Raw genomic sequence first — 21,895 nt, forward strand, 5'->3', positions numbered from 1 at the left:
TAATAAATCTCTGACTTATTGACAAATTAAATTGCAAAATGGATTGCTGTGAACTGTAGACCAATGATTTCATTATGTTCAATCATGTGCAAATAAACAATATATTGGATTATAAAGCCACTTTTTGTATTGCCTTATCCAGTAGCAGCTCTTAACCACAGATATAGGTGGGGTAGATTAACAGTAACCCCCCTTGTTTCCTTATTAAACTCCCACAACTCATTATTCAAACACAAACGCGCTGACACATTATGGGGTGTCCTTGCATTATTCCACCACAAGGTGGCACAATTACATAATAATGTTGATTCTAATATTTTAAATAAGAATGCTTTATCTTTAAGGTGCACTCACACTGACACCTAGTGGCTTGGATGCAGCATCATTTCAAATCAATAGTTTTCAGTTTCAGATGCAATTGTAGACATTTAGTGATCACAGTCAGCCATGATTACTTTAATCAATGAGTGAAAGTGTCAAATAACAGGACAGTTACTGAGATTAAGTGAGTAGTATTTGGCTGGTCATGTGATTCCAAAATGGCAGCCCCCATGTGCGGACCCTCTCAATGTAGATTAAAACAGCTTTTATAAATTTACTGATATGACTGGAGTCTTCAATTTAATGTTAGTGGTCATGATTCCCTACATATATTCCAAAATATAAAATTCATATCTTTAGGAGTAAAACTTATTTTAATGAGGAAAAAATACTGAGTGCACCTTTAAAATGTTGACTTGTAGAACAAAATCTAAATCAAATGTTATTTTATAATGTTAAGTGTTGTTGAAGTACCCCAGGGAGGAGATGGAAAGAATGATCTACATGCTATTTAGATGTTTCCACAGTACTGAAAATCGAAATGCTTATAATGCTAATAATTTTTTTAATCACAGTAAAAATTCAAACAGAACGTTTCGATATCCAAGGCATTTTGACGTACATTTTGTCATCATAAAAAACATACAATGTCTCATCACCTCCCCTTGTATTTTGATTGCAAACTTCTTTGTCTGGCTCTTCAGGACCAAGTTGTTTGATGGCCAATTTGTCTTGAATTTGCAATAGAGAGGACATGCTGTTACACACACATTCACAGATAGTGCTCGCCATGTTCACGATCTGTCACACTGCTGACGCCGTGCAATTTTTATTTTTTATTTTTCTTTTTTTTAAAAAGAGGGACGAGTCGAAATCATTTTTTTGTGGTATTCAACATAATGCCAGAAATGAGGTCAATTAAGATGAACTTGTATTGAACCAGGAATATTCCTTTAACCTTCAGAAAATGTTGATCATCACCATCAGGAGGTTAACTAAATGCATAATGATCTATTATATTTTAATTTCATTTTATGGTACATCTCTAAATACAAGTTTTAAACTCTGATTTATATGATATTGTTATTTTCTACCATTAAACATTAAATAAACATATACAAAATGTATACAAATAAAAAAAAATATATGGTAACACTTTAGGTAATGCATTAGGTATTTTTTGGACTAACAATTAACAAAATATTTTTACAGCATTTAATCAACTTTGTTCATGTTAGTTCCTAATACATTAACTAATGTTAATTTATACAACTTTTGATATAAAAAATGTATTACTACATGTTGAAATTAACATTAACCAAGAATAATGAATGCTGTAAAATTATTGTTCATTGTTAGTTCATGTTAACTAATATTGTTTACTAATTCTTAACAAATGGGAACTTATTGTAAAGTGATACCTGTTTTTTCCTGTCTCAATTTGAAAGAAATTAAATTGTATTACATGCGGAAAAAAAATTAGCTTTTAAAAGAGCAAACTCAGAAGAATGTACATGCTAACATTTTAGTTCATTTTTGTCATTGTCTTTTTTGTCGAATTGAGTTACAGTTTTCCACATTTCCTGCAAACTAGTAGGAAATCCTTGTTTCCAAAGAAAGTTGATGAGTGAGAGGGATATTACACCATCAATGCTGAAGTCTGTTTTAAGCTGATCTATGTGCATTGTTAAAAACAGGCCTGTTCACTCTTGCCTAATTTTTGACTGCTATAAGCAAAATATATTTTATTTGTAAAACAATCGTGGAAAATGCTTGGAATGTGAAACAAATGGCCAAAGAGATTCCAACAGTTTTGCTTTGAGATAGCAAGACTATAAACCAGAGCTGCTGGGACTGGAATTCCTCTGTGTTTACGTTACTCTTTAGTAATTTGTGATATGGACGTGGAGTTTTTTAAACAACTATGTAGCTGTGATGGAGAACAGTGTAGGCTTTATGTTAACAGCATTATGAACACCAGATGCTATGTCTGAGTTTTTGAATGGTCTGATGTTTTGATTGTAAAACCAACAGACTTTTGCCTCATATGTACAGTGTGATACAAAGATTTGAGATCGCAAGAGAAAATTCTTCAATTTTACATAATTTTCTGATTTAATTATAATAATAAAATATATATATATGATCAAATAAAATTGGAGTAAAAAGTCCAATTGAATGTGCATACATTTTTCAGAACTACTTTTTCTTTGTTTTACATCATTCAAAATCATAAAACCTACTATAATTAATTATTTCATAGTATGTATAAAGGGGAAATGAATTACCTCCTTAGAATAGCAACATTGAAATCATTTTCAATGTTGCTATTGTTATTGCAGGAAATAAAAATAAAACACTTGCATTATAGTTGGCCAAAATATCTTTAGAAAAAACAGTCCCAAAGCTAACCTTGCAAGCTATACAATTTATTTTAACAGGCATGCATGCATGACGTGGTGTCCATTAAGTAATTTGATAAGCTTTTAATACAAAATTCAAGTAGGTATCCAAGAACTACTATTATAAAGTTAAGAGACCACAACTTTACTGAGTGGTGCGCTCAAGTCCAACATAAACAAAGCAAATTGGGAACAGTACACCTACTGTCCACTTTCTAGGCTCATAACACTCCACCCTCTTACTCAAAGATCCTGTGATCACCAAAGACCTGCTTGTGGTGGTAGCTCAGACAGAAATCAAAAAGTAAATTGAATGAAACTTTGGAAGGTATTCATAAGTAAACAACCGAATTAAAAGCAAAATTGTCTCAATTTACTATTATATTAATAAGCAGTTTTGTGTTTTCAGTATTTAAATGGGGTTAAGATTTGACAGCATAAAGATTTGTGGGGTACTTTTCTATGTCATGAAAAGAAGCATTTAGAGCCATTTTTAAAATATATAAACACATAATACATGACTGTATGCTTTTTCATGGTGTTAATCAAGTTATTCAATTTAGGTCAGTGTAACCCTCAAGTTCTGTCTGAGAGAGTCATATACCCCACATCCCTTTAAAAATCTCAATAAATAAATACATGTGTTTATAAAAAAAAAAACAATTCAAAAATATATTTGTATATATATATATTATTTTTTATTATTATTATTGTTTTTTATTATCATTTTTAGTTTTAGTTTTTTTTTCTGTATATTTACAGGTTTAATGTGATTGGTAACACTTTACATTAATGTTCAATTTTTAAGGGTTTCTAAAAGGGTTCATTAATTACTAATAATCTATTTACAAATGCATTAGAACTCATTGATATGCTGTTATAAATTAAAAGGGCAACTTTCATAAAATACTTGCCCAATAGGCAGCATTGTAAAATTATTGTATAAATGCTTACTAAATACACATATTTATACTTATATTAATCAAAAACATAAAATACCTAATTCATGATTTATGTCACAATGCAGCAACATTTTAATAATTGGTTTATAGTTAAATTATCATTTTAATTATTGTACCTACATTATTAATACTTCAATAGGCTACATACAAAAATTATGTTATTTGTTTATGTTCACTCTCAAATGATTTATTTATATGAATGACTAAGTTCATATATACATAGTTTGATAATGGTTTTTAATCCTTAGTAGAAAACAAGTTAATCATACCAGTTACACTTTATTTTACAGTGTCCTTGTTATAGTTTAATTAAACAAGTACTGAATACCGTTGATGCAACGAATAACATACTATTTTTTTTATTAAGCCTTTTAATGTATGAATAATGTAGAAAACATTAATTTATAAATGATTAATTAATTTATCATTAATCCATCATTAATTAATAACTATAAACTAATGCTTTACACATAATTTATACTGTGTAGTTATTACGAAGTAATGTGTTGTCTGTTTCCTTGTCACATTAGCTAGTCCTCTGCAAAAACATTAAATTTTTTCAGGTCTTCATGTTCATTCACAACATACAGTATATCATTGAATAAAATCTGATGACCATTAAACCACAAATAAATGTAGCACCTTCTAAATAAATGCATCATTAGAATAGAATCCTGTATTTTTGGTCACACATTATACACAGTTTTTTGCATATATACAGTGAAATTTATTAGTTTTTCCACATATCCCAGCTGGGGTCAGAGTGCAGGGTCAGCCATGATACGGTGCTCCTGGAGCAGATAGGATTAAGGGCCTTGCTCAAGGGCCCAACAGTGGCATCTTGGTGGTGCTGGGGCTTGAACCCCCAACCTTCTGGTCAGTAACCACATTAAGAGTAAGGTGGTTGCATAGGTTGATTAAGTGTTATCAAGCATTTATAACATGAGGTAAAATGGCTCACTATTTACCAGGTATTACTATTTACCCATATCGATTATTTATAATGCATTAAATGAACCCCTTTATAAACCCTTAACAAAGGAGACATTAATGTCAAGTGTTACCATTCGATTTTGAATCCCAGATTTTCAATGTGGTCTCAAACTTTTGGACCCCACAGTACACCATTGGGGTCTCTGGAACCCCAAACATAATGTCCATTTCAACAGAACATGAGGGTTAATTTTATGTCATATACAGAAACAAAAATAACATTTACACTAAAAACAATGAAGTGTTCTTGGGGAGTGAAACGTCTTGATGGCTTCTTGAAGACAATAATGAAATTGGTTCTCTTTTCCCCTTATTGAAAGTGCTGAATATGTCAGAGTAATTTTCCAATCAGAATTTGCTTCTGTACAGTTGCTGTGAAAGGAACAGTGTTTTTCTTTTGTGTCTTGTGAGGTGATCAGGACTTTTTCAGAGTACAAAGTTACATCACGAGGGTCATGGAGAGTGTACTATTTGAACAGAAATCACTGAGGCCCACATTATCTTTCTCAGTTGTGTTGTGGCCTCGCCGTTTTCCAAACTTGCTGGCAGGAGCCATGAATTGTGAACCAAATCAACACTTGTTTTTTCTGGACTAGTTATTTGACGTCTGCGGTTTGTCTTGCTTATTCCTTGTGGTTTCTATAACAGTAAAAAACGCATGGCAAATACAATGTAATTCTAGGATAATCAGATTTTGATCAAACATTCTGAAATGACAAATGAAATGTTGGAAAACAGAATTAGTCCTCAACTGTCCCACACACATTGAAAGTAAATTCCTTTATTATCCTGTTTCATTAAATGCCAACATGATTTAATACAGTCTCAGTTAGTTTCGGTTCTGAATGCATAGAGCAAAAATTTGTCTCATAAGCAGAGAAAGGTAGTGCAGTAAATCACTGTTCCATGAACTCATGCATTTCATTTCCTGTAATGTAATACTGCTCCCTACCTGCTACATGGTGTAAACTACAATTGGAAGTTCAAAAAATAAGTGTAGCAATGATCGGGGCCAAGCCCTGTTGGCATTTACTAAGCACAGTGCAAAGAGCAGTGGCATATCTATTGGGGTGGCAAGTTATATTTATGAGATTTATATTTTGTAATTTATTTTTTATGTTTTGTAAGAATGAATTTAAGAATTTAAACCTTTAGTGTTCGCAAAACTGTAGTAAAGTGATTAATTTGTGACTTCTCCATCAAAATATCTCAAATTAATAGGCATTTGTAATTTGATAGTGACTTAAATAAACTAGTGCATGTTGCAATAAAGCTGGGCATTTTTATCCAGAACAGCAATGCATAGGCCACCCCTCATAGATCTCATGCCACCTGCTTGCCACCCCATCAGTTATTTTCTAGATACCCCCTGGCAAAGAGCTCCAGTACAACAGTGGCATAACATCAAGGCAAGTTGAAGCAGGGTTTAAACTGGGGTTTCCCAGTCTTTTGGGAGACTTTGCAATGTACCTGAACGACGACTGTGGGCAATACTGCAGGACGTAGAGTGAGAGTCCAAAAAATGAGAATAAAGGTAGGTCAGAAGAATCAAGGAATCACCTGGCGCTTCCACTTTAGACCTTTAATTTTACCATCACACCTTGACCATGGAGCTCTTCAGTGCTTGAAGATCAAATTAACTCGTGCCACTCCACTTTCACTCAAGAAGTGCAATCAACAGTGATGAAAAATCCAGGCCTCACTCTCTGGCGATGAGCACTTGTCAAATGAGTCCCTTTGTTGTTCCTGCCTCTCTCCTCCGATCACGTTCCTAATCCACATCACAGTACACAGTACACAGTACACAGTACACAGTACACAGTACACAGTACACAGTACTCAAAACTCAAAACTCAAAACTCAAAACTCAAAACTCTCTTCTTCTTCTTTTTCTCTGAACGACCATCTTCCTGGTTACCTTTATAGTATAGCCTTTATGGTTGACACCTGGTAATCTGACGAGCAGCCATTTTAGTTGGTGGTGGATCCTTAAAGGGGCAGTGCGCAGTTCTGCTCTGCCACAATATACAGTGGTGTTCAAAAGTCTGAGACCACTTAAAAAAATGGGATTCATAATCAAATTTAAACAACATAAAAAAGAAATTCTTTAATAATATTTTTTTATTATAAATTGTTTCACTAAAATTGGTATGCTGATAATATAATTTAATTTCAAATGAGAAGCATTTTCACTAGTGGTCTCTGACTTTTGGACCCCAATTTATTTATTTTTATTTTACACACTATTTACAAGACAACAACAGAAGAAGCATAATAGTTTTATTTAAACAAATATTCATATGCATCACTCATTTATATAGCTAATGTGAGCACTATATTAACAGCGCTGATTATAAATCATTTAATAATAAAAACATAATAATAATGCAAAAATATCATGCCATATATGTGTATGTCTTATAATTGCCTTTTAACATGTATGAGGGCCAAAAAGCTTACTAGTCATTCATTTATATCTTAAATTCAGTCTTTTTTTCTTTTCTATTTTTGACAATTATTAGAATTCATAACTTAATCTTTATTCATTTTGTGGCATTATCTATTGTATGAATTTGAGATGTGTTATTATGCAGTCTTTTCTCTGATACATTGTTTTAATGACTTCTTTTAACAGCAAATAGAAATGAAAGACAAAAATTCACAAACTTGGAACAGCAATTAGTGAAATATGTATCAAACTATTCAGTTACAACATAAATAACATAAACAATAAAGTGATGGTGTGCCACTTTGGAATATACTATTCTAATTTAATGTTTTAAATGTCAACATGACAGCATTATTCTGCATAAAGCACTATATCAAGTTATGGTCACACCTTACATTATTGTTTCCTTTATTAAGGGTTTCAAAATGCACTGCAAAAAAGGATTTTCAAGACCAGTATTTTTGTCTTGTTTTCCAGTAAAATTATCAAAGCATTCTTAAAATATGATTTATTACTTAACAAGCAAAATTCCTTAAGATTTTAAGTCTTGTTTTGATTGAAATCTAACCGAATCTGGTAAAATAAATGCTTAAAACAAGAACAACTTGTTTGCCAATGGGGTAAGAAAAGAAAACTCAATTCAAAGGGAAAACAATAAAAATGTTCCTTCCCCATTGATAGATTTTTTTTCTTGTTTAGTTCATTTAATTTTGTTAGATTTCTCTTAAAACGACACAATATCTTATGCCATTTTGCTTGACAATATATCAATTACATTTTAAAAATGTTTAGATAAATTTACAGGAAACCAAGACAAAAATACTTGCCTTGAAAATAATTGTTTGCAGTGTAGGTTCATTAGTGACTTATAATTCATTTAAAAATGCATTATTAATTATTAATATGCACTTGTAACAATATAAATAAAAAAAGGCAACTTTCATGCAATAATTGGAAAATAGTCAGCCATTTTCACCTAACGTTGTTATACATGCTTAATAACAATTTTTCTCAATTAAAGGGGCATTCAGTAGTTCTCTAGCTAGTATTGTCATTGCTCTTCTTCGTGTAATTTAAGTACCGATGTGACAGTGGTGTTAGATGCCTTATATCGACGTGGATCAGCATGATCAACTATGCTGTCACCGTCAGCTTTGGAATATCATTTGTATCTGGAAAATTTCAGAATTTGAGGTAATTGTTTATTACCTCAAAAGTTGTTTATCACTACTAGAATATAATTGCTTTGCCTGAAAACAAACGTCAGAATTCAAGAGAACAGACTCCTAAAGTTAAGGACAGATTATTATTGTCTCTCATATCAATAATCTTTGGAGACTGCCTACGTTTCAGGTTATTTCTAAAGACAGTTATTACCTTTATAAGAGAACTGCTTAGTGTGAAATAAACCTCAATTATCTAGCGATACAGAATGTTATGGTAAAGGAAAGATTAGAATTGTTTTTGATGATCAAATTTAGCATGTCCATGAATACTGTATTTGAAGAACTTGTTTTGTTTCCAAGGAACCAAAGTCATGGTTTACTCAAAATCCACACCAATCGCTGTGCCAAGATATTAAATGAATGGAGATGTATGCCATTTCATAAAGAAGCAACATCGGCATCACTACTTGTGTTTTTCTCCGTCATTAAATCTTTCTACCTTGTGTATGCCGTACTGATGTTTACTCTAGATTTTTGCCTTTACCGGTCTATTTGTCTTCTTGCTTCAGACCTTTGCTTCTTCAGCTGTACAGCTACTGAATCTCCTGTTGTCTCAGCTTCTAAAGCACAATAAAAAGTTGTTCCATTGTCTTATTTTTGCTCTTCACCTCACAAAACAACACTGCACTACGCATAGCCAGCGTATCTACATAGGCGGCAGCCAAAGAGCATGAGGATTTTGTTCTTGTCATTTCAACAAGATGAAGTACATTGAAGGGGGTGACCCGCAACATATATAATAAGAATACTTTTTATAAACAACTATTATGAGTATAGTCTTCATCTCATGTGAGTGTACACCATTCAGATCACTCTTCACAAAAACATAATTCATTTGTTAATGTGTAAAACTTTTTAAATTAGCCCCAAATTACTGAATGCACCTTTAATAACCTAAATAAATGTAATATAAACGTAGCACAATTTTTTGGACATCAGGTTCTTACATCAATGTGACAAGGAAAGAGACAACATAAATAAATAGTAATGAATATACTGTAAGCACAAAGCGGACTGTATCAAAATGGCATAATCCCTACTTTTAATCTCACCATATTTATCGGTTTTCTCCATCTTGACATATATCATAAATTACGATATGTTATGTTCTTTTTATTAATATAATTATGAATAAGTGTATTTATTGAGTATTTATAACATGTGAGGTAAAATGGCTCACTATTAGGCAAGTAGCTGGCCCTTTTTACTCATGTTGTTATAACTGTATATCAATGATTTATAATGCATTTTTAAATGAATTAGTAACTAATGAACCCTTTTATAAACCCTTAACAAAGGGAATAATAATGTAGAGTGTTACCCATGTTCTTGATTTTTTTTAAACGTTACTTAACAATAATTAAATACATGGTACTCACAACTGAACTTCAAACAGATAAAAAAACAAAAACAAAGGAAAGGACTTAACACCAGGCATATATAATATTTTATGTCTCTGCTTGCAGAGATTCCTGGTCTAGGTCCCTGTAAGGTTCTTGCAATGACTGCACATAAATAATATGAAATGCCTCAAACCATGATTATCCCACATTTTATGTCTACAGTATGTCTACTTCATTGTAAGAAAACAATAACTAAGATCACACAAGCAGACATGGAGCAGTCATCTTCAAACGGTTTGAGGCATCAATATTTTTTTAGGTGTATGATCCTTTCAATATGTTGAAAGCTTATTGAAACTCATATTCCTCAAGATTCCTCTGCGCTCTTGTGTATTTTTGGGCTTCTCAAGGTACACACTCAAGTGTTTTATCCTTCTTGAACATCCTTCAAGGTTCTTTGAAATTCTAATGAGTTTCTTAACACAGGGATGCTTAAAGCTTTATCATTCTTTAAACTGTGTTTTTAGAGTTCCTCAAGAGAGGCCACATTTGAGCATCTGGTCATGCATTCTCTCCAGGATGCGGTGAATACTTGCGAAACTGGGTCGGTCAGTTGGATAGCCACTCCAGCAAAGACGCATTAGGTTATACAGCTCCTGTGGGCAGTTTTCTGGACAGGCAAGAACATTTCCATCACGTACGTAGTAGATGACCTCCTCGTGGGACATGCCGTAGTAGGGTTGCATACCATATGAAAATATCTCCCATAGTACCACTCCGTAAGCCCACACATCAGACTCGCTTGTGTAGCGGTTGTAGAAGATGGATTCGGGTGGCATCCATCGGATGGGGATGGCGTCATTCTCACCGGCTTTATAGTAATCAGCCGCGTAGATGTTGCGCGAGAGACCAAAATCTGCAATTTTCACAACTAGGTTTTCTCCGACCAAGCAGTTGCGGGTAGCTAGGTCACGGTGCACGAACTTGCGCTCGGACAGGTATGCCATGCCTGCCGCCACCTGCTTGGAAATGAAGAGCTGCTCGAGGCAGCTGAGGGGCGGGTAACGCTCTGGTTCAGATGCAAGACTGCTGCACGTCAGGCTACCCCAACTTAAACTGGGCTGCTGTGATGGGGAGCGCCGTCGCAGGTATTCGTTTAAGTCCCCATAGGCCATGTATTCAAACATCAAACACATAGGCTTTCCCACTGCACAGACTCCTACGGAGCAGAGACACAAATGACAGGCTTAGTTGGACTTCCAAAATTTGATACCCTACCAAAATTACACTTCTGAAGCATTGAATCTGATTCCGGAATGGCACATAGGGGATTGATCCAGGGTTACACCATGGGTCAACTCTGAAATGAATGGACTCAAGCTATTTTAAGGCTTTTTCAATAGTGGTACCCTTGAGGAAAGGACAAACGTGTAATAGGAAACACATGTGATTAGTTTAAGGAAAGTCCTCAAAGCAGATGTACAGTATACTAAAAGTAAAAGCTTTTGAAAGAAGACAGATATAACACATACTGCCTTTTAGAACTCCAAGGTCACAATGGTAGTTAGGATCCGGCCCAATGTGAAGTCCTCATTAACTCGCTAGAAAAGCACAGTTTTATTTCCTGTGTTGATGTTTATGTCCTATTCAAACAGGATGTTGTTTGTTTTGTTTAAATGGCTAATAGTCCTTAGTTTACATCACAGACATTAACATGATTTCCTACTTCCTGCTAGTCTGAAGAAGGTGCAGTGAAAGTCCGAAGGCGTGATCAAACATGGAAAACAGCTAACTAATTTGAGGCTATTAAAGGAAGAAAATGCAACTCAATTCATAGGCCTTTTATTTACTTCTACTATAAATCCCAAAATTGTTGAGAGAAAAATAAAACACAGATAAGTCGCATCTGTATTTAAGTCGTACTGACAGAGGCTGCATGCGGCAAACATTAGAACCCAGCAGCAGCCACCTGACTTCCCTTTACAGACTCAGCATGTGAAGTCACTATGTGAAGATTAACTAAGGATCTACGCATCGTGTCACACAATATTTGTCCTTTTTTTTACTAGGAAGCACTTGCTTTAAGTACTGTGTATAATAGTTTTTCCATATCCTATTTATGTTTCATGAAAAAACATGACAAATAAGCCACATCTGTTATAACAGATGTAACTCTTTGCCAGTGTTACTCCAGAATTCAGCTCTTGCAGTGGGGTGAAACGTTACAATTGTTATTGTATTACGATCAAAATTATAACTATATGATAATAATAATAATAATTATTATTATTATTATTATTATTATTATTATTGTAAGAGTAATATTTCTCTAATAATTTCTTAACTTGTACCTCATTGCTATGGGATCTGGTTAAATCCTTGAACCTATTTTGTTAGAAAACGGAAGGAACTTTCACAGCTTGGAGTGCAAATGTTATTATAATATAATATAATTATGAATAAATTATTTAAACATAACTTTTTATAATTATTTAATCTTTATATATTGAATTATTGTTATTTGAGTGGCTTTCTCAGCAAATATTTATTATATGCAATTAATTGCAATTGATTAATGAATAGGCACACTGTGTAATTAATTTGATTATAAAATGTAATTGATTGACAGCCCTAAATTTCACATAAGTTAATATCTTGATTTAGATGGATCATTCAGCCCTATGCAATGCAATAGAAAGACATGTTCTTTTTGCGTTTCTTCATAGCATGCACTCTTTTTTCAGTGGTGGTGGAGCACTGATGAAAAGCATTGCTGGAAACACTGCTCTATGCTGTATACAAATAAACAGGTTTTCGTCTGTTAGTAAAACATTATGCCTGTTGTGTTCTATCCATTCATTAACATTTGCAACTATCTATCTATGAATATGTCTTATATTTGCAACCCTCTTTGCTATGCACAGATTATCTGGTTCACTGACTGAATATTTTTACTACTAGTCTCATGAAACATAATTTTGTGGGCATGTGACAAGGTCTGTTTTACATCGGTTTAGCTTGTTAGAGAAATAATGTTATGATGGACAGAATTTTTAAACTGGTTGGATTAAGTACATTGTTAAGGCGAAATAGGCTAGTTAATGACTGATGTTTTCATATGTTTGTGTTTAAGCATACGTGTTTTTGGTGTGCAGTGTGTTTGACCTTCCAGAAACCAGAAACATTGATCATGATCTATAACTCTGCACTATATTGAATGGCATCTATGCTAATATTATTTTATTTGTTTCCCTGTCTCAACCTCGGGACTCCTATCTGAGGTCACCAGAACCGGCTGGATCCAGCTTGTTTTGGACTCAAATGCTACATGTCGATGTAATGATGATGACTAAATGCAGCCGGTGCCAGCCAAACATCACTTCAGTCTATTAGGATGGACTTCAGAGGATGAACTGATGCCATCTGCAACCATAAGACATGGTATACATCATATGCTATTGTCTGAACCTTGGACTTAGGATGGACCCCACCGAACCTCACCGAAATTACGGGCCAGGTTGAACTGCGATGCACCTCACTGATCTCTACCTGCATCTCCTCGGTCTATTGATGGACTACACTCTTGAAATGGAATACATAGAATATCAATTTCCAACAAAATCCTTCATCAGCCTATCAAACAAGGACAATTTCATCTATGTTAGCTTCTGCAGTTAATACAGGATGGACTTCAAAGACATTAGTCATTAATCTTACAGTTCATACAAAATCTTTGTTTAAACACTGTCCCTTAACACTTACTTAGTTTAATAATTTTAAACCATGACTTGCACTATACATAAGTAATATTGGCATTATATTTGTGATGTTAGCCAGAGGGGAACTGGCCCCCACAGTGAGTCTGGTTTCTCCCAAGGTTATTTTTCTCCCATTAACCAACACCTTATGGAGTTTTGTGTTCTTTGCCACAGTCGCCAGTGGCTTGCTCACTGGGGTTATAAATACTAGATCAGAGCGAGATCAGGAGATGAGAATGTAAGGATCATTACTGTCAATGATTGTCTCTAACAGCTGTTTGTCATTGCAGTGAGAGTTGGAGACGGATTAAAGGGTGAGCCAGACGCCAGGGTGGGGAGAGAGAGAGCTACCACGTGCCAACAAAGAGTCGTGTGCTACGAATTGAGCAAAGTTTTGTTATGTTGAAAAATAATTACCTTTTTCTGTTGGAACTCGTTGACTGCCGCTTCCTCCTTGCACCACCATCATGAACTTGCTACAGTCATGTTACACTATTACTCTTGAAAATAGTTTATTTTGTGAAAATAGCTAAACTACTGTCATGCTACCTCATTGTGATTACTGTAAGTTAGTAGCTAGTTAGTTACTTGTCAACACGTATGCAGAATGTGCCATGGCTCATTGGGATGCCCCAAACAATTCTGCCTCCCTAGACGACTGCCTTTATTGCTTATGCCAAGATCCACCATTGAGAAGGTGGTATTAGTGGGAGGGACATTCTCACTCTAGAAAGCATTTTATTGGACAAAATGTACAAACTAATATTTTGGTTCATTAGGGTTAGGGTTAGTAAGAGAGAGACTATATATTGTAAATCAGTATATCTGTTAAAAGATGTTGCCAATATTTAGGATTACACTAGCATATAGATGGCCTCAATGCTAAGAGACATGGACTTAAAATTGCAAAGCTCTAATTATTTGACATACCTAGAAGCCGGACGATGTTGGGGTGATCAAACTCAGCCATGAGGGCAGCTTCTCTCTGAAAATCATTCTGCATGTCGGCCGAAGCTTCCTCCTTCAACATCTTCACTGCTACCATGGTGAACGGCTCCACTGGTAGAAGACCAGGAGCTCTACAAGACAGCAGACACATTGGGAGATTTATTTCATCGTTATTTTTATAAGAACTGTTTTAGTTCTCGTGCAGCTACAGATCACATCATATTGCAGAAAGTTTCCTTAAAATTTGCTCATCCTCCCAAGGGATTTGTTGCAATACAAAACTGGAACAAGCAATCTGGGAAGAATTGCTTTCATTATTTTCTGTCTGAGGAAAAAATTAATTCAAACACGAAGCTTGAAGTTATATGTTTAGACAGAGCAGTCTGTCTTGCCTCACTACAAAATTGGTAAACAGCCTTACAGCCAAAGTGATGTGTAGCATACACAAGCATGCAACACAAGGTAGTATATACAGTACACTCTTTACTGTATATACAGTAAACACTTGGCTTTTGGCAGTAGTTGTACTAGGACCTCACAAACAGGAGGCCACATTGACTGACAGTGTTGCCATGTCCATGTATTATAAGCTCAGTGGTTAGCACTGTTGCCTCACAGCAAGAAGGTCCTGGGTTCGAGTTCCGGCTCAACTAGGCATGTTCTCCCTGTCTTTGTGTGCTCCGGTTTCCCACAAGTCCAAAAACATGCAGGTTAAGTGAATTGGAAACTCTAAATTGTCCCATGTGGGTGAGTGAGAGTTCCCCAGCCACTGGGGGTTGCGTCAGGAAGAGCATCTGGTGTAAAACTTGTGCCAAATCAAATATATATGCGGATTATCATGAAGCGGACCCTGCACCTATGTGGGACAAAACGCTAGGAAAGAGAGTTACGTCTGTTGAAATAAACACTAATGTTGCTACAACAACAGTGACTTTTACTCACTTTCACAGAAATCATGAGAAAAATGGCTGAATCTTAGTCATAAACACATACTCCTCACACGATGCTATCTTATGCCATCTAAACACTTTTACTATAGAGCATGATTTTTTGCATTACATAACTGCATTTACAAGCTTTTTCCAAGTACCTGGGATAAGATGTGTGGTAACTGTACTGATAGAGTGTTGTACTTGGGTACTAGTCTAGACGAGTCAACACCTTTGCTAAAATTAGTAGAATTATAGAAGCACCACAAAATAACATGGTATTTTTAGCAATTGTGTTTTTCATCTCACATTTGTTTTTATCACACTATCTGTAACATTTAGGTTTAAGGTTTAAAGTAGAGATGTCGGTTTTGTTGATTTGAAACTCGATAGAACAAAAACCTCATCTGTTTCAGAGACATTGAAGTTGTTTTTAGTGCCACGTAGTGGATAATGATAGTTTCATTTGATCTTCACTTTGAATAGTTTAATTGTTATTGCATATTTCATGTTATTTTAACAGCTTGTTTCACTGTCACATAAATAAACAGCTTTGGCAAGAGTTTATGTACTATAGTCATGCCAATAAAGCTCTTTGAATTCAATTAATTCAATCAATTAACAGTTGCCAAATATCCAGGGGCAGAGCTAGGGGTTGGCCAGGGGTGGCTGTGGACCAAAGCCTGGCCACCCCACTCGGCATTGCTGTTTTGGTCATTCTTTGTCTTGGGTGCAGTTTAGTTAGTCTTTCTACAACAACAACCAGCACCACCACCCCACTCCCGACCACATGTAAATGGTGTTTAAGACATCTGAATGTTTTGTGTTCTTTCAGGCAAGCTCTCATGACTATGTTTTGATATAAGTGAAATAAAAGCCTGCACATTGTTGTATTTGATTCACAAAAGAGCATCATATGACAATAAACATAATACTTATTACAGTAAGTCCTCACTTTCTTTGTGACGCTATTGTGCTTGCTAAATCTAAATTTTTACTATCTTATTTTTCAGGATTAACTGCAGTGAATATAATAATTAGACAATAATTAGTTCTTGGTTTTCACCCAGGGCTCATTCAGAACAGAACTGGCTAAATCGTTACCTCCAGCATAATGTAGGGAACAGTATATATGTTTGGAATTTAATTAAACTGTTGGCATGTCTATCCCATTATACAATGACCTTTATAATGGAATTATAGCTGTGTTCGACAACCATTATAAGGATAAATGAAATATATAATTATTTGTTTATATGAATATTTGTCTGAATAAGATTCTTCACCATTCAAATTGTAATACTATGGCTTGTAGTATCCACTCACAATTTATATTGTAACGAGATTATTTATCAAAATATACCACAGTCAAATTATCTTTGAATACAAAGAAGAATTTATTGCTAATCTACAACATAAAACTGACAAACAAACAACTAAGCTAACACATCGACAAACAAACATAAACAAAACATGAGCTTTGACAGAAGATTATTAGTGGAAAATTATATGTAACAGAAAAATTAACTTTTATGGAGTCTATTGACCTTGCCTCGAAACCCTGAACTTAATTTAGTACACCGCGATTTGAGATTGGGTTATTCAAATTATATTAAAGAAACCACCAGATTTCAGACTTCCCGGGACCGAGGTCAAATTGTGTGAAGGCAGTCGAACAGAGAAGAACTAGAGAGGGTTTTCCAGATGGTCCTTTAACCCATTCGGTTTGTTCACACGCCAAAGAGGCGGATTTCAGAGGTCAAAATGTCCACCACTCAAGATAATTAATATATGGCTTTTGTTCTAAGGTTTGTCAGTTTCCTGTTAAAAAAAATTTACATTTTAATCATGAAATTCACAAGAAAACTATAACGGCAAATAACCCGAAAGTACTTCACACCATCATTCTGGAATTTAAGAGACAATCAATTACATACCAAACACTTTCTTATTAAATTACAGTTATAATTAAGTTATAATGCATGATAAAACTTCCTACTATTTAGTTTTTGTTTTAACATGGATTATGCATTACACGTTATGAAAAACATATTTGTCAGAGTAATCATATGCATATGATGCATTTGTCCATGTCACCTGTTCATGAATGAAGCTTCATGTGAGCTGGAAACATGTCTCATGATTAGTATAATAATTTTAAGTGTAGAGAGTTTATTATATAGAAGAATAATGGGTTTCCATGGGTTTCCCTGGCGATTATAAAAAAGAGTAGTCCCTCAGCAAATGGCCAGTCATGTGATGAGTTAGTTTGGGGGTTTATCTGATTAACAACAAAGACAGATGAGCTTCACTGTGCCTTTCCCAAGATTCCCCACTGTTTTTATGGCAGTTAAATTTGCCAGATGCACGACACCCAGACTTTCTGGTGCTAGTCCGAATCTCTTTATAGCTCAGGAGAACGTCAGTGTAGATTCTGTATTTAAAGTAAATCATTCTGTGTATAGTTGTTGAATTTCTCATAATTATCTTCTGCATCAAAGTCTTAAAACATTTTGTGTCATTTATCAATGCTAATATAAAGTGGATTATATTCTAATTCCATATTCATGTGTGGATACATGAATATGTCTTTTTATTTTGTAAGTCTCTGGCAGTACTGGTTGTTTTGTATAAAGATATCCTTTCTTTTTCCTTTTTTCCCCCTTTCTCCCATTTTTTTTGTTACATATATGGTTCATCTACGTTTTATGCTTCATCTGAATTTTATTTCCTCATGCAAAGTAGATATACAGCCTCATCCTATTTCAGCAATATGTAGGATTGAAAAAGATATTAATAAAAAGTTGTTCACAAAAAAACTTCTACGTTGTGAATTAACTTTTCAAATTTCACAACTTGTCCACATAGATGTCAACAGCATTTAATAGAAAGTCTTACATATGGGGCTTTTGCACTGCACGGTATATCTCGACTCAGCTCGCTTTTTAGAGGTTTTCCACTGTGGATAGTACCTGGTACCTGATACTTTTTTTTTAGTACCTCCTCAGTCGAGGTTCCAACCGAGCCGATGCTAAATGTGACATCAAAATCCTGTAGATCACTGATTGGTCAGGAAGAATCGTCACTACCAGCATCACTGGATTTCTGATATGTGACATCAACCCGCTAGTTTTAAAGTTAGCTACAGCGATAACAGTATAATTTGTTCACATGACTTTCGAATTGTGAAAAAAGAAATGGCTGTGTGCAAAACCATGCGGTGGTCAATAAACGAGGTGCAGACGGTCCACTCGTTAGCGATGAGCGAAACGATAAAGTCTCTGAAGAAGTGTTACACGGCTAACACCGGACCTACCAACAGTGTAGGGAAAAGTAAAAAAAAAAAGTGACTACAGAACCATCAAGGAAAAGTGGAAGTGGTTTGATCAAATGGACGCTATCTAAACCGGCGAGCAATTGGAGGGAAAGTGCCCTGGACTCAACCACGATGGAGGATTGCAGGTTTTGTTACGTTAACTCTATACTCTGCTTGAAAGCTTCACTTTATTTAGTTGACCAGCTACTGGAAGCTTGTTTCTAAAACAACTAGGCCAATTTAACTGTTACACTTGTGTAAAAAAAATCACCATGCAACAACTGCTTTATGCAGCACAATGAGCTAGTAGCTAACAGCTACTACTGTGTTATTGTTTTGGTCAGTTTGCGTTGTGTTTAAGATGATGTCACGGCAGTAGAGGCAGCGCAACTATGATGATTAGCCTATAATCCCACCCACGTTGATGTAGCACTAAACTGCAGTGGAAATGCAAGCTTAAGGTGCGTACACACTGCCAGCGACATCGCGCGCGACAGCGACTCAATACCATTAATTTTCAATGCGAGCATAGCGACTTCCGGCGACACGAGCTGTCGCGACCGCTGGCACTAGATGTGGGCGTGTCCAGCGACGCGACAAAGTTGAGAAAAGTTCAACTTTGGAGCGACTAACGGAAGCGACAGCCAATAGGAGAGATGACGGGAGAGCTCACATGATCCTTCTCTCTCTCTCTCTCTCTCAGCTCCTGCAGTAACGGAAAGATGGATGAAAGGCTAATTCTTGCTGTTAGAAATTTTCCAGTGCTCTGTGATATGTCTCTTCCCACGTACAAGGACATTTTTAAGAAAAATACTGCGTGGAAAGGTGTATCTGAGATCGCGGGGATTTTATGGACCCAGACAGACCGGCATTTGCATTTTCGCCGCAAATAAACAGCCGCTATGGCAAACAGCACGCCTTGTTTCTCATTCATCTTTGATATAAAGCATTTTATGTACTGATTCCATCTATATTTAGTCTTTTCCCTCCAAAATGTTTGTTTTTAGTGGCAAGAAAAGAGATTCGCTGTCAACAGCAATGGAATGACATCCGTGAATGTCATTTATAAACGTTACTGGGCAACCAGTAGTGGGAACACCCACTAGCGACTTCACCGCCAGCCACTGGCGACCTGCAGCGACAAAGTCGCTGGCAGTGTGTACGCACCTTTAGAAAAGTAAAGCGAGTAGAGTTGAAGCAAGTCGAAATTTAACATGCAGTGGAAAAGTGCCATTATATGGTAATTCCATGGGCATGGATTATGATAATTGTGAATTAACGTGCACTATTTAGGAATGTTTGGATTTCACTAAAATGCACAAGTTTTGCTAACAAATCTGGGGAGTATGAAGCGTTTGTGAATCCGGCTGAAAGTTTTCGGGAAGGTCCATTTTATGAGCAAATTACTCAGAATTTACTCACATATTTACATGTTTCAAGAATGAGGCCCATTGTGAGATAACTTTTTCTTTCCTTGTAATTATTCATTATAAAAGTTTTTCATTTTAATTATAAAGGATATGATCATATAAAGGATCAAAAAAACAACATGATCACTCAGAAAGTCGAATTGGTGCTACAGAGACCCTGACATCGGCCCCGTCAGAGTTACTGAAAAGCATTATCTCCCATCAGAAATGTTTGCACTAGTTCAAGTGTGTTTACTTTTTCCTATGGTGCGACTGATAGCATGTTGCATCAGCAGCATCGCAGACCTAGGTTCTCGTCCTGCATTAAAACTAGGAAGTAATTGCGTTCGCATTATCAATGACAAGGAGGTTGCATTCGGAGGTTGCATTTTTCGTTCATGATTACAGTTTGACTTGACGGCTGGGTTTAGGTTTGGGGTTCATGGATAGAGTTAATAAAATATGCATTCATCTTCACTGTATTACTTAATTTACAACTAAAAACAACTTGCTTTTGGCTTTTTGCACACGTTTGCACGTGCACTTTATATAGGTATGTTATTTAGTCTGTGTAGTCTCATGTGGTTCTGTGTTTGTCCTATGTTGTTTTATGTAGCACCATGGTCCTGGAGGAACGTTGTCTCATTTCACTGTGTACTGTACTAACTGTATATGGTTGAACAACAATAAAAACCACTGGACTTGACTTGACTTTGAATTTTGGTAAGCACAACCCTAGTCTAGTTGAAAAACGTTCCAACAACTGTCACTGAATTCACAGTAAGATCAGTCTGAAAAATTTGAGGTTGCTTATTTAAGCTTATTTTGTTCAGGCAAGATGTTTATTTTGGGCTTGTTTTGTCAGAACAGGTCACTTGTTTTTCTTGAGAGACCTGGCATTACTGTTTACTGGTGTAAAAACAGATTCCCCTGTGCATATCCTTACACATTTTCAAGCAGGTAATACAAAGCTTAATAAATAGTTTGAATTGTGATGCCAAACAGTGGAAACAGAGCCATAACGGCAGTCACTCTGGAACCAACTTTAGAATGACATTTCGATTGCACTTCCTGTGTTGAAGGCTCTTGTGTTTTCCTGAAGAAGTAAACACTTTTCTAATGGGCATTCTATAAATAAGCTCCTCAGCAGGGCGTGCTCACTCAGTAGTGTCTACAGGGAAGTTTCACATTGAAACACATCACATGTCTGCTAGACCTATCCAAGGTCCTATTTCAGGAGCAGGCCATAGTTCCCAGGAGTCTCTATATGCCTTTTGATATCAGATGGAGCAGATGGCTGTGAGGATTGATTGAGCTGCATGATTCAGACCTTTGCATGCTGATTTATTCAGTTCCTGAAAACCAGTCAAGAACAACTGCTCCATCATTCATATATTTTAAAGTCCTCTTTGACATTCATAAGACATAACCATACAGAGATACACGCAACGGACTGTATAAATGTTGATAGTTCCGAACAAAGTCAGAGGGCATGACTCATCATTGTAGCATTAGCACCACTGGTGTTATGTTTGCTTGAAATGTTTTGTTGCTCTCACCTTGCCTGAAAGACCCTCCCGAAGGCCCCCTCTCCAATGTCACGGACATATTCAATGTTGTTGCGCGGGTATTCAAGACTAAGGAGCTTGGAGTTGAGCAGGAGAGGCAGACGCTGGTACATGGGGTTGGGATGAAGTCTGTCCAGTAGAAGCTCAGAGGGGAGAGCCGTCAAGGTGGGGGTCTCCATCACCCTACTGGATATAAATGCAAAACATTGTTAAGCATTTTAACCCTGTAAAGCCTGACATATGTAAACATTTTCAGAAAATTCTATTTTAT

General features: G+C 35.7%; 2 protein-coding genes across 2 annotated transcripts in view; one reads left to right on the forward strand and one right to left on the reverse strand.

The window, feature by feature from the left end:
• Window positions 1–14,344, forward strand: part of lpar1 (lysophosphatidic acid receptor 1) — a 62,951-nt gene extending 48,607 nt beyond the window's left edge. The window contains exon 3 of the mRNA XM_052117729.1: window positions 13,745–14,344. Coding sequence (XP_051973689.1) covers window positions 13,745–13,860 — 116 coding nt within the window. The 3' untranslated portion in view covers window positions 13,861–14,344. The remainder of the gene's footprint in view (window positions 1–13,744) is intronic.
• musk (muscle, skeletal, receptor tyrosine kinase) overlaps window positions 7,005–21,895 on the reverse strand; it is a 65,631-nt gene continuing 50,740 nt past the window's right edge. Inside the window, exons 15-17 of the mRNA XM_052117734.1 lie at window positions 21,616–21,810; window positions 14,385–14,533; window positions 7,005–10,915 (exon numbers count right to left, since the gene is read on the reverse strand). Coding sequence (XP_051973694.1) covers window positions 10,230–10,915; window positions 14,385–14,533; window positions 21,616–21,810 — 1,030 coding nt within the window. The 3' untranslated portion in view covers window positions 7,005–10,229. The remainder of the gene's footprint in view (window positions 10,916–14,384; window positions 14,534–21,615; window positions 21,811–21,895) is intronic.

This window comes from Xyrauchen texanus, chromosome 44 (genome assembly GCF_025860055.1).
Source record: "Xyrauchen texanus isolate HMW12.3.18 chromosome 44, RBS_HiC_50CHRs, whole genome shotgun sequence".
In the NCBI taxonomy this organism is placed as follows: Eukaryota; Metazoa; Chordata; class Actinopteri; order Cypriniformes; family Catostomidae; genus Xyrauchen; species Xyrauchen texanus.